The sequence below is a fragment of the Castor canadensis genome, chromosome 16 (genome assembly GCF_047511655.1).
Source record: "Castor canadensis chromosome 16, mCasCan1.hap1v2, whole genome shotgun sequence".
Taxonomy (NCBI): Eukaryota; Metazoa; Chordata; class Mammalia; order Rodentia; family Castoridae; genus Castor; species Castor canadensis.
In genome coordinates, this window is record NC_133401.1 from 21,756,734 (window position 1) to 21,768,946 (window position 12,213).

At 48.4% G+C, this 12,213-nt stretch overlaps 1 protein-coding gene across 4 annotated transcripts in view; it reads right to left on the reverse strand.

Moving 5' to 3' along the window:
- The window catches only part of Vrk3 (VRK serine/threonine kinase 3), a 47,899-nt gene that overhangs the window by 22,829 nt on the left and 12,857 nt on the right, over positions 1-12,213 (reverse strand). For 3 of the 4 annotated variants that reach the window (XM_074058012.1, XM_020160013.2, XM_020160012.2), the window contains exons 3-6: positions 10,078-10,217; positions 5,049-5,198; positions 3,199-3,399; positions 855-919 (exon numbers count right to left, since the gene is read on the reverse strand). In XM_074058012.1, coding sequence (XP_073914113.1) covers positions 855-919; positions 3,199-3,399; positions 5,049-5,198; positions 10,078-10,216 — 555 coding nt within the window. In that variant the 5' untranslated portion in view covers position 10,217. The remainder of the gene's footprint in view (positions 1-854; positions 920-3,198; positions 3,400-5,048; positions 5,199-10,077; positions 10,218-12,213) is intronic. The other variant, XM_020160015.2, reaches the window with a different exon arrangement.

Sequence of the window (12,213 nt, forward strand, 5' to 3'; positions counted from 1 at the left end):
TTTTTATTTATACTGGAGATGGAACCCAGGACTTTGCACATGCTAGGCAAGCATTCTACCACTTGAGTCATGGCCCATGCCTTTTGTTTTTGAGACAGTCTTGTTAATTTTGTCTAGGCTGGTCTTGAACTTGAGATTCTCTAACCTCCATCTTCTGAGCAGCTGGAATTATGAGCTTGTACCACTACACCTAGTTCTTCCCTCCCTCCCTTCATTCCTTCCTTTTCCCTCTTTTTCCCTTTTTCTTTCCTTTCCTTCCCCCATTCTTTCTTTCTACAAAGCCTCTATTATGTCCTGAGCATCGTTCTTGGCATCAGGAATACAGCAGTGAGCCAGGCCACTGGCATGCTGTCTGTCCTGGTCCAGTGACTGAATCTCCATTTCCTTATTTGTCACACAGGCTTGCTGAAAGAATTCAGTGACACAGTGCTGTGACACTCTTAGCCCAGTGTCTGTCACTTGCAGGCAGTCTATGAGCATGTGCCACTAATCCTTAGCAGGCCTGGCTTCCTGTTCCATACACACTCCTCTTGTCCTTCTGTGTTTCCCTCATCTACTCCCATCTGCAGGTGAATCACAGAGCAAGCACTTGGTGCACTGGACCTGATGTTAGTACAGCCAGCCATTTAGGCCTCCCAATCTCCATGGTCTACTTATCGCTGGGCCCCACTCCACCCCCTTGGGATCTTCCTGAGAGCAGGAATTGGATCTGGCTACCTGCCTGGGAGCCACTGCTCCCTGGCTCCAGGCTGAGTTCTCCCAGCTTGCAGAGGGGCTCAGAGACCAAAGGTATTTTGCAAAGTCCCAAGCCCTCCCCTCTGAGCTTCCCCTGTCCCTTGCCAGGGGCCACTCACCAGTTTGAGTGAGAATCTAGGTTTCCCAGGCCTCGACTCACAGGGGAAGATAGAAACAGGCTCGGCTGTGGAGACAGAAATAGGTGAGCAAGATCATAACCTCTGAAGGTCAGGGTCATGGTCCTCAAACCTCAGTGATGACAAGCAGCTCCTTAGTTCCCACAGGCAAGTGCACTCTTGTGCTTAACACATGCTCCCTGCTTTTTTGTTTTTTTTTTTTGGCAGTACTGAGGATGGAACCAAGGGCCTTCTACATGCCAGGAAAGTGTTTTACCACTTGAGCCACATCCCTATGCTCCATTTATTTATCTTTTGGTTTTGAGACAGGGTCCTGCTAACTTTGCCTGGGCTGGCCTTGAACTCATGATCCTCCTTCTTCTGCTTCCTGAGTAGCTGGGATTAGTAGTGTGTACCACCCTGCCCAGACTTCCTATTTTTCAAATAGGTCTTTTTCTTCTTCCGCTGAAAACATTCAGCTGGGCAGGGAAGTTAACTCTATAGAGCCGAGACTGTCCTTCCAATGTCTGGGAACCTGGATTTCGGGAGAGTTCTCAGCATTTCCTAACTGACAAAAACCACTGACAACTTGTAAACCCTGTCCCTCCCTCCTGCCTTCTATTCCACATCTGGGCAAGGTAGGAAAGTCTGGGTGCTCCCTCCTTTGGAGCTGGTAGAAGATTCAAACTTTTAGAGGGAGGTGTGGGTCCCCATGTGGGAAGCCTCAGCCAGTGCCACCCCCAGCCACCATGACAACTCAGGTGGTTCCTTTCCATGCTCCTCTCAGGCTTTATTTATTCTGGTGGTACTGAGGTTTTAACTCAGGGCCTTGTGCTTGGTAGGCAGGCACTCTCGTCACGCCTCCCCAGTCCTTTTTGCTTTAGTTATTTTTCAGATAGGGTCTCTTGTTTTTGCCCAGGGCTGTCTTAGACTGTGATCCTCCTACCTGTGGCCATCTGTGTGGCTGGGATCACAGGAACGTGCCATCACACCCTGCCAGCCTTTTCTTTGCAGTACTGGGGCTTGAACTCAAGGACTACACCTTGAGCCACTCCATCAGCCCATTTTTGTGAAGGTTTTTTCGAGATAGGGTATTGCAAACTCTTTGCCCAGGCTGGCTTCGAAACTCGGTCCTCCTGATCTCTGCTTCCTGAGTAGCTAGGATTAAAGGCATGAGCTACAGGTGCCCAGCTCTACCCTGCCTATTGATTGGGATGGGGTTTTGCAAAATTCTTGCCCACAGTGGTTTCAAACTTTGATTCTCCCGATCTCTGCCTCCAGAGGAACTGAGAGTTCAGGCTTGCACCACTACACTTGGCCAAAAAAATTTTTATGGGGGTAGGACAGGTTTGAGCTTGAGAATTTATACTTGCAAAGCAGGTGCTCTCCCACTTGCACCACACCTCCAGCTCATTTTGCTCTGGTTATTTTGGAGATGGGGATCTCTCCCAAACTATTTGCCTGGGCTGGCCTCAAACCTGGATCCTCCCAATCTCAGCCTCCCAAGTAGCTAGGGTTACAGGCATGAGCCACTAGGAATGTTTTTTTAAAGATAGGACCTCACTATACAACCCAGGATGGCCTCCAGCTCACAATCCCCTGCCTTAGCCTTCCAAGTGCTAGGATTATAGGCATGTGCCACCATGCCTTGCTTCTCAAGGCATTTTTGGATGTGGGTTGGAGGCCTGACCGGCTCTCCACTGAGACCTTAATTAAGCAGTAAACCTTGCATACCAGGTGTGGTGGCTCATACCTGTAATCCCAGTACTTGGGAGGCTGAAGGATTACAAGTTGAAGGTCAGCCTGAGCTATGTAGTAAGACCCTTTCTGAAAAACCAAAACTATTTTTTTTCCTTTTTTTTTTTCAGTGCTAGGGACTGAACTCAGGGCTTGCCAGGCAAGCGCTCTTCCACTGAGCTAAATCCCCAACCCCGAAAAACCAAAACTAAACAATAACAATGAAAACCTTGCATATCTTCTTGAGGTGTAGGGGACATCATCGGTCTCACATCTGACCCAACTTTGGGGTAGGGTCCTGGGCTAGCCGTGACAGTCATCTTCCCGTGGCCACTGGGCCTGCAGTCCATGATAGTGAGGGTAGAACTGCAGAGGGGCACATGCTCTGCATGGCACACATGGCCGCCTAGCTGCAGCCTCCCCCCACAGTCACTCCCACCCAGCTCACTGCCCTCATGAATGCTACGTGCCAGGACTCTGCACATAGGAAGGCCGCAGTCCTGAGTCTAAGAGAAAGTCGCTCAGAGACGCTCTGTAGTTAGGGTGCAGGCTTCCATCCCATTCTCAGAAAAGGCCCCACCCAGACCCTGTGCACATGGATGAAGTGTACCTTCATAGAGAATAACCTGGCTGTCCCTGGTCTGGAGGGCCCCCAGCTTCCAGCGCTGCCCATTCTTGTCTGTAAGCTCCGTCCCTGTGGGCAAAGCCTCGAGGGAGGCGGTCACCCGGCTCCGCTTCAGCGTCTGAGGGCTTTGCCTGGTAGGCTTCGGGCTTGGGCTGCTTTTGGGGGTAGGAGGTTGGTTCCAGGCCCCTGCAGGAGGATAGAACCACTAAAGAAAAGGCAGAATCTGGAGGTGAAAATAGCACCCATGATTCTGCTTGCATCTTTATTTGTTCATTCAGCAAAAGCTTCCTGGGACTTCCATGGGTCAGGACCTTTGGGTGATGATGCAGGGCACCCAGGCATGAATCAGACTTGGACCCTCCCCTAAGGAACTCCAGGTATGATGGTGAAGTCTAACTTAGGCACGCCAGTCAAGGTGGAATTTAAGACAGGACAGTACAGAGGGCTATTAGGGCCAGAGAAGAAAGAGACAAACTGTTCTTGAAGAAGTCAGGGGAGGATTCCTGGAGGAAAGGACATTAGAATTGGGTCTTGTTGGATGAGTAGAAGTTTGCTGGGGGAAAAGGACATTCCATTCAATCAAAAGCATCTCAAAGCTGCGCACCAGTGGTTCACGCCTGTAATCCTAGCTACTTGGGAAGCTGTAACTGGGAGGATTATAGCTCCAGGCCAGCCCAGGTAAATAGTTCACAAGACCCCATCTCCAAAGTAACCAGAGCAAAATGGACTGGAGGTGTGGTTTAAGCAGTAGAGTGCCTGCTTTGCAAACAGGACTTGGCCCCATGCTAAGTACACATAAAGAGGCCTAGAAATGCATTCGAGGAAGGCCTGTTCCTGCAGGAACTGGTGAATGGGGGAGGGCGGGGTGGTAGGAGATATACAGACACAGGAAAAGATAAATGTCACCCATTTCCTGCCCACCATTCCTGCAAAACACACAGCAATAAGCCTTTGGGGCCCAGGGGATAACAAGGAGTGAGGACGTGGTCCTGGGGCTGCACTTCCAATCCTGGCTCAGTGGGCAGGAAACAGGCACACAGTCCTAGGTGTGCCTAGGCCCCCATGTCCTAGCACTGACTGGGAAAATACAGATGGGTCATGCTCAGTCCCTGCCGTTGAGGACACCTGGGTCAGAAAGCAAGGCTGAAAGGGCCATGGAGCCTAGAGTAACACATGTGGGCAAATAAGGACCACCTCAGGCACCGGGGCCAGATGGAGACTGGATAGAGGCTCTGGGGGCACTGAGGAGGCCTTGACATGGACCCATGGTCCTTATGAGCAGGTTTTGAGAAATGGGTCCCTGTGAGCAGTAGAAAAGGGACAGCAGCTGGGCAGAGAGGGAGGTAAGGGCAGAGAAAAGACCAGAGGTTGAAGCTGGACATGGTGATGCATCCCTGTCATCCCAGCATTCGGGAGGCTGAGGCAGGAGTCTCTCGAGTTGGAGGCCAGCCTGGGATACATAGTGAGACCCTGTCTCAAACAAACAAACAAACAAACAAATAAACAAAAGGAGAGATTGAAAAGCCCCCAAAGTGAGTCTTGTGTGCACAAGATGTGCTAAGAACCAGGCCATCCACATGCAAGGCTGAAAGCTTGGGCTGTGGGTGATAGGAGCAGCGGGGCTGTAAAGACCCAGGCAGCATGGGGTATGGAAAGGCCCCCAGGGTCCAGTGGAGCTGGACTGGAGCAGGAGACTGGAGGCTGCATAGGCGCTGGGATGAGGGTCCCGGCAGGAGTGGCTAACATTCCAGCCTGGGCTATGGCAGCTTTTCCTATGCACTGTCAGATGAACCCGTCTTTGCCCTGCCTAGAGCCAGATCAACCTTAACTCTTACCTTTGGATCTCTCAGAAGAATTCAAGACATACTCTGGCTCAGAACTGTCACCATCAGAGAGCAGGGATGAGGAGGGAGAAGTGACAGTGTGTGACCATTTCACTTTTTTGGAAGAGGTTTCAGAACTGGAAGTCGACTCTCTTCTTGAACCTAAAGACAGACCAAACAGACAGGAGTCATGAAGGCCCTTCTGGGTGCTGCCTTAACCTCTCATTTATGTCTTCTGTGTTCTGTCACTCTGTGCTCTCTTCCAGGTAATTTCTCCAAGTCTATCTTCCAGTTCACTACTTTTCTCTTTGGCTCCATCTAGTTTACTATTTAAACCATACGCTGAGCTTCTGATTAAAATAATTACATATATATTTAAATATATATATATAAATATATTTACATTTAGTCAATTCCAACTAACTTTTGTTCCTCCATGACACTGTCAACTTATCCTTTACCGGGGAAACAGGAAGGGAGGGAGGAAAGACTGGGGTTTGAATTCAGGGCTTTGCACTCCATCACTTGAGCCACACCTTCAATCCATTCTTCTTCTGGTTATTTTGAAGATGGGGTCTCAAGAACTATTTGCCAGGGCTGGCCTTGAACTGCAATCTTCTTGATCTCAGCCTCCTAAGAAGCAAGGATTACAGGCAGGAGCCACCAGCACCTGGTGTCAATTTACCCTTTTATTTTTGGCAATGTTAGGGGTTGAACTCAGGGCCTTGTACTTGCTAGGTAGGCACTCTACCTCTCAAGCAGTGGCCCTAGCTCTCCTTTTATTTCTTTAAACATGTTAAACATATTTTGTAAATATGTGCAGCTGTTAACTCTAAGATCTGCTCTCTGCAGATCTGATTCTGTTATTCGAGGTTTCTGTGACTCTTGCTGGCTTCTTTCCTGACCTGGTTTCCAACTTCCTACTTGACCTAGCTGAACCTCTTGCCTACCCTAATCTTGTTTATCTCTGAAAGTAGGATGCTTGTAGGCCAGAAGTCCCTCTTCAGGTGGGCTGGCCGAAAATGGATGGTCCTAAGATGGCTGCCAGAGCAACCACCAGACAACTTCTAACTACATTATGATCCCATCTGCATACAGTGCCATGACAGTGACAGAGAAAACATGAATGTTCCTCCCTTCATTAGCTGACAGCCCCGCCTTGTTCCTTTCCCCCTATATCTGTAACCTTCCAATCCCTGAAAGGGTGAGAAGTTGATTTGATAGTCTGTCACTGTTTTTTGAGATGGGTCTCTCTATGTAGCCCAGGCTGGCCTCAAACACTCGATCCTCCTGCCTCAATCTCTGAATGCTGGGATTACAGATGGGAACCACCAGGCTGGGTTACTCTTCTGATTCTTGACCGAGAATCAAAATCTCCTTTGCTGCTCCATGAGCACTCAGTCTTGTTATTGGTTCCACAATTCTGAGAAGGTTTGGAGGCAAAGTTGGTAACAATGTCTCTGTCAAACAACAAAGACAGGGACCCATGCTCTTTAGAAGTTTGCCTGTGGGAATTCTCTGAGGTTCTGTCTTTTTCTTTTTTTGACTGACTGGGGTTTGAACTTAGGGCCTACACCTTGAAGCACTCCACCAGCCCTTTTTTGTGATGTTTTTTTTCATGATAGGGTCTAGCGAGCTGTTTGCCCAGGCTGGCTTCAAACTGAGATCCTCCTGATCTCTGCCTCCTGAGTAGCTAGGATTACAGATGTGAGCAACTGGTACCCGGATTCACCACTTTAAGTTAAATGTTCCACCTGCATTTTGGAGGGCACATCTATCAGTATGAACTGTGGCTCCAACAGGTGAGAGTGAGTTCTTGGTTAGGGTTTTTCTGAAAAGACATGCACATCTACAAGCAAGGCTGAGGCAGATCAAAGTCTCCACCAGTGGTCTCTGTAGAGCGATGTTTTGAATCCTGTTCACCCACTGAGGAGTCCCAGATTGAAGAGGAGGTTTCCAGCTTACTTGCTGAGTGCTGTTCAGGCCTAAATCTTGTCTCCTGAACCCCAGTAAAACCAGGCCCCAGGACATCAATGAGCAGCAAAACCCCAGGACAAAGAACAACCTGTAGCACTTGCTTAGGCCCACGGACCTGAATTTTCTTGTTATTTCACACTTCCAAGGAATTCTTTTACTCTCCTACTGAGATGGGGTAGACAGGCAGAAAGGGATCAATAAAACAAAAGAATCTAGCCAGGCAAGGTGGCTCATGCCTATAATTCTAGTGACTCAGGAGGCAGAGATGAGGAGGATTGCAGTTCAAAGTCAGCCCGGGCAAATAGTTCAAGAAACCCTATCTCAAAAATACTTAACACAAAAAGGGCTGGTGGAGTGGCTCAAGATGAAGGCCCTGAGTTCAAGCCCCAGTACCACTAAAAAAAAAAAAAAAAAAAAAAGTTCTAAAGAACAGGTGCAGGGCTGGTGGTAGGCTCTAGTAAGAGCGCCTACCTAGTGAGCATGAAGCCTTGCGTTCAAACCCCAGAGCCACCAAAAAAGAAGAAAAACAGAAAAGAAAAAACAGGCGCAGTACCACATCCTGGCACATTTTGCCAAACGTCCTGCTTTACAAACCATCCTTGTGTTACAGTTCATCTACATCTTGGTACAGCAGCTAAGGGTCCCCAGCTAGGACTTTCCTGAACCTAAGGGTTATCTGAGGCCTCATTTGCATCTCATGAAGGTTGTGGTTTGATGCATGCACCACCCCCACCTTGAATCGCCATCTTGGTTCTGAGGGTTCCTTATTAGGTAAAGTCACTCCTGTCCCCTGCTTCCTGGAAAGACCCTCCCATTTCTTAAGAAAGTTCCACAATCATGTACATAAAACTAACGTAAGACCCCAGAGCTCAGCTCTGGGCTGGGTTGCCCGCTCTCTTCCTATCTTGAGACTGTACTTTTGCTTTTGCTTCAGTAAACCTCACTCAGTTAAACTCCTCTGTGCATCCATCCCTGAATTCTTTCTTCAGAGACACCAAGAGCCTGCTGTCCGACTTTGGTGACACTACTACTCAGCCCCATATTTAAAAAGACATTCCTTATATTTTTCCAACATATTTGGGTGTGCTGAACCACAAGAAGTTGGTTTTTTTTTTTTTTTTTGTGGTACTGGGGCTTGAACTTAGGGCCTTCACTTTGAGCCACTCCACCTGTCCTTTTTTGTGTGATGGGTATTTTTGAGATAGAGTCTCACAAGCTATTTTCAGGGGCTGGCTTTGAACCGTGATCCTCCTGGTCTCTGCCTCCTGAGTAGCTATAAAGAGTTTCCATTTACCATCAGGTCTGTCATGTTGCTAAAAACAAAAACCATCTCCTTTTAGTTGACACTAACTCTGGTAGCAGGATTGGTCCCTGGATAACTAGCATGACCTCTCGACTGGTTCCCATACCTCCAGGCCATTTTCCACATAAAGCAGCCAGAGATGTCTTTTCAAAATGCAGATCATGGCTGAGTGTGGTGCTGTATGCCTGTAATCTGAGCTACTTGGGAAGAAAAGATAGGAGGATAACAATTTAAGGCCAACCTGGGCAAAAAGTTAGCAAGGCCTTATCTCAAAAACAAGCTGGGGGCTGGCACAATGGCTCAAGTAGTAAGCGCACCTGACTAGCAAGCGTGAGGCCCTGAGTTCAAATCTCAGTACCACAGAAAAACAAAAAAACAAGCTGGGTGTGGTGGCACACATCTGTGGTCCCAGATATGTGAGAGGTGGAGGTATGAAGATTCAATTCTGGCCAGCCTGGGCAAAGTTAGTGAGAGACCCTATCTGAAAAACTAAAAGCAAAAGGACTGGAGGCATGGCTCAAGTGGTAGAGTGCCTGCCTAGCAAGCTTACAACTCTGAGTTCAATCCCCAGTCCTGGAAGAAATTGCAAATCATATGGTGCCACTGGCTTGGTAAAAACTCTTGCACAGCTCTCATCTCACTTCAGGAGATGTCAAGCAGGCAGCCTTGCATATCCAGATGTGGAGCTCAAGGGAGGAGCCCAGGCTGGAGACAGATGCACGCTGTATCAACCCATCAACAGCCTGCATGCTTGCCCCAGACATATGTGCTTCAGTACACCTGGCTCTGCTCACCTCACAATGTCCTCATTTCCTGCCCTGATGCCTGGGACACTTGCTCCAGACAAGTGTCTGGAATCAACAGGACTGCCTGGGCCCCAGCCTTGGGCTTCTCCAGTGTCAGGGCCAGGCCGCATAGACTGTGACAAAAACATCTGTCGCCTCTGCATATGCACTTAAGTACCTTGCCACACTGCAGGGATATTCACAAAAGCCTTTCCTTCCTTCCTCCCTTCTCCCTTCCTCCCTTCCTCCCTCCCTCCCTCCCTTCCTTCCTCCCCTCCTTCCTCTCTCCCTCCTTCCCTTCTGTTGGGTCTGGAGACCTGAGGCAGATGAGTATCCCATCCCCCCTGGAGAGCAATATCATTCCTGTACCCTGAGAGGGAGTTGTAAACTGCATTTCTGCATTGTAAAGAAAGATACAGGGTTGGTCTGATAGATCTGCCACAGGGCTGATGAGCAAAATGCTTCCAAGATTGCCTCCCCACCCCCAGTGAAGGTGCAAACCAGACCAGTTCACCTGAGAAAACCCATGAATCCATGGCCAATGAGAAAACCCCCCAACCCAGAGTTAAAACGTCCACAAAAACCCCAGCCTTTACCTGAGCAGCGAGCTACCGGTTTCTGGGCTCTGCTACTCTTCTCTAGCCTTTCCTTTCTCTAATAAATCCCACTTTTTATACACTGACTTTAGATCATCATTTAGCTGCCTCATGAGCCAGTTCCCTGGCCTGTGAAGGCAAGGACCCTCGACACTGGTATATAACACTTCTTTCCTTCCTTCCTTCCTTCCTCTCTCCCTCCCTCCCTCCTTTACCTCCTCCCTCCATTCATTCTTCCTTCTTTCCTTTTTTGTTTTTGAGACAAGGTCTGGCTATATAGCCCAGGCAGGCCTGAAACTCACAAGGCTCCTGCCTCTACCTTGTGAGTGCTGGGATCACAGGCATGTACCACCATGTCCAGCTAAAGCCCTGGTTCTTACCTCGGAAGGATGACACAAGTGGTTTGACAAAGTTTGGGCACTCTATGTGCTCCTCTGTGGGCAAAGGTTTTCCACAGTAGGGGCAGAACTTGAACGCTGCCTCGATACTTTTGCCACATTCTGGACAGAAGGAGATCATGCTGCAAACAGAAAAGAAAGAGCAGGATCATCTGAACCCGTTCCCAGTGAGCTGCCACCAGAGTTCCCCTCAGTGACGAGCTCCAGAGAGGGAAGAATTTATCACAACCTGAATACAGTAAGACCGCTTTATGCACGGATTTATTACACGATTTGGAACAAGCATAATCAAAAAATATTTTTTTAAATGAAAAGAAATTTCAAGAACAAAAAGTTTTCAATTCTGGCCCAGGTCTGTGGGTTGGAAAAGACTGCTAAGGTCAGTTGTGTTTAAATCATTGTGTGATCTGCTGAGTGTTTCTCTGCTCTTCATTTTGTGAAAATCTGCTTCCCTAAAAGTAAATGGTGACCAAAAGTAAGAGAAAAGTGAGTGATAAAGTGAAATCTGAGGCTTGCTGAAAGGCGCTGTCTTTATCGGAAGTTGTGTGGCACTGTGGGGAAAACGTATCAAGCACCTGCAGAACAGCACTGAGCTCTCCACGTCCTGAGCGTGTGGTTTTTCTTCAGCGCTGGTCTCCTTGAGGCCATCTACCTGTGGGTGCCAAGGGTCTACCGTACACTCCTTGAAGTGACCGATTCTGAAATGGTTCCCACCCATTATACTGAGATTCTAGCCACCTGTTCCTCTTCATGATCCAGGTACAAAGCAGAACATATACAATGTAAAGTGACAGATCCTCCAGAACCTGCGGGCCCCTCGAAGTCCACAGGAGTCGTGTCAGAGAACTGCTCCTATCAGAATAAGCATGCCTGTAATCCCAACACTTGGGAGGCAGAGGCAGGAGGATTGAGCATTCTAGGCCTGCCTGGGCTAGATAGCAAGACCCTGCCTCAAATGACAGTAACAGTAGTAACAAGCACGGAGGGGACGTGCCTAGGGTCTGTGACTGTGCTTGTGACGCTCACTTCTTAGAGCATGTGATCGAGGTGGAAGAGCTAGTGCCCACAAACATCCACGCGCTCCTCTACATTTCGCAGCCCCTTGCAGCTAGGTGGAAGCCGCGCGATTAGCCTGGCCAGTGGGGATGACGGAAGTCACCTCCTAGCCAGGGCATCTCCCACCTGCCCTTCATCCACAGGTAGATAGGTACACGGCCTTGTGTATCCCAGGGAAGGGGCAATACGATGAAGGAGGGCTGTATGCTTCACACTGGTTATCTCACAATTGACAAAGATGCTTAGGTTGTATGAAGCCACCAAGCTTTCAGCATCAATTTGTTGCCAAGCACAACCTGTCCTATTCCTATCCTGACTAATTCAGTGGGACAATGGGTGTTCATTACATTATTTGTTATGATCTGTGTGTCACTGAAATATTTCCTGATAACCTTTTGAAAATAAAAAACTAAGTTGACACAGCACCTACGACAAATGATGGTATGGTAGGTTTAGGCTAGTTGGTAAGTGAGGAAGAGAAAATCAGCGCGATGGTGCAGAGGCACTTGAAATGAACATGTTTTCATTAGAGGGAGAGGGAGAGAGGACAGAGAAAAGAGAGATTGAGTCTGTTTGTCTTACATTCTAACACTTACGGTATGGTAAGTGTTAAAAGGTGGACTATCACAATAGAAGTCACAGTAATGTGCCGGTAACTCCATTTCACCTTATTCCATGGTTGACAAGGTGGTGCTATTGGGAGAGGTGGAACTTTCCAGAGGCGGGGCCTAGTGGGAGGTCTTCAGGTCATGGGGGCCATGCCCTCTTCTTCCTTTTCCTCTTTGCTTTCTGGCTCATAGTGTAAGCAGTTTTGCTCTGCCATGCACACTTCATCACTGTCCTGTCATCTGCCATCTTCACAGTAGCCCAAAGCACTGGAACCATTCAATCATGGACTGAAACCTTCCAAACTGTGAGCTAAATAAGTTTTTTTTTTTTTGGCAGTACTGGGATTTGAACTCAGGGCCTCACACTTGCTAAGCAGGTGCTCTACCACTTGAGTCATTCCACTAGCCCCCTTTCTTTCTTTTTTATGGAGCTGGAGATGGAAGCCAGGGCCTC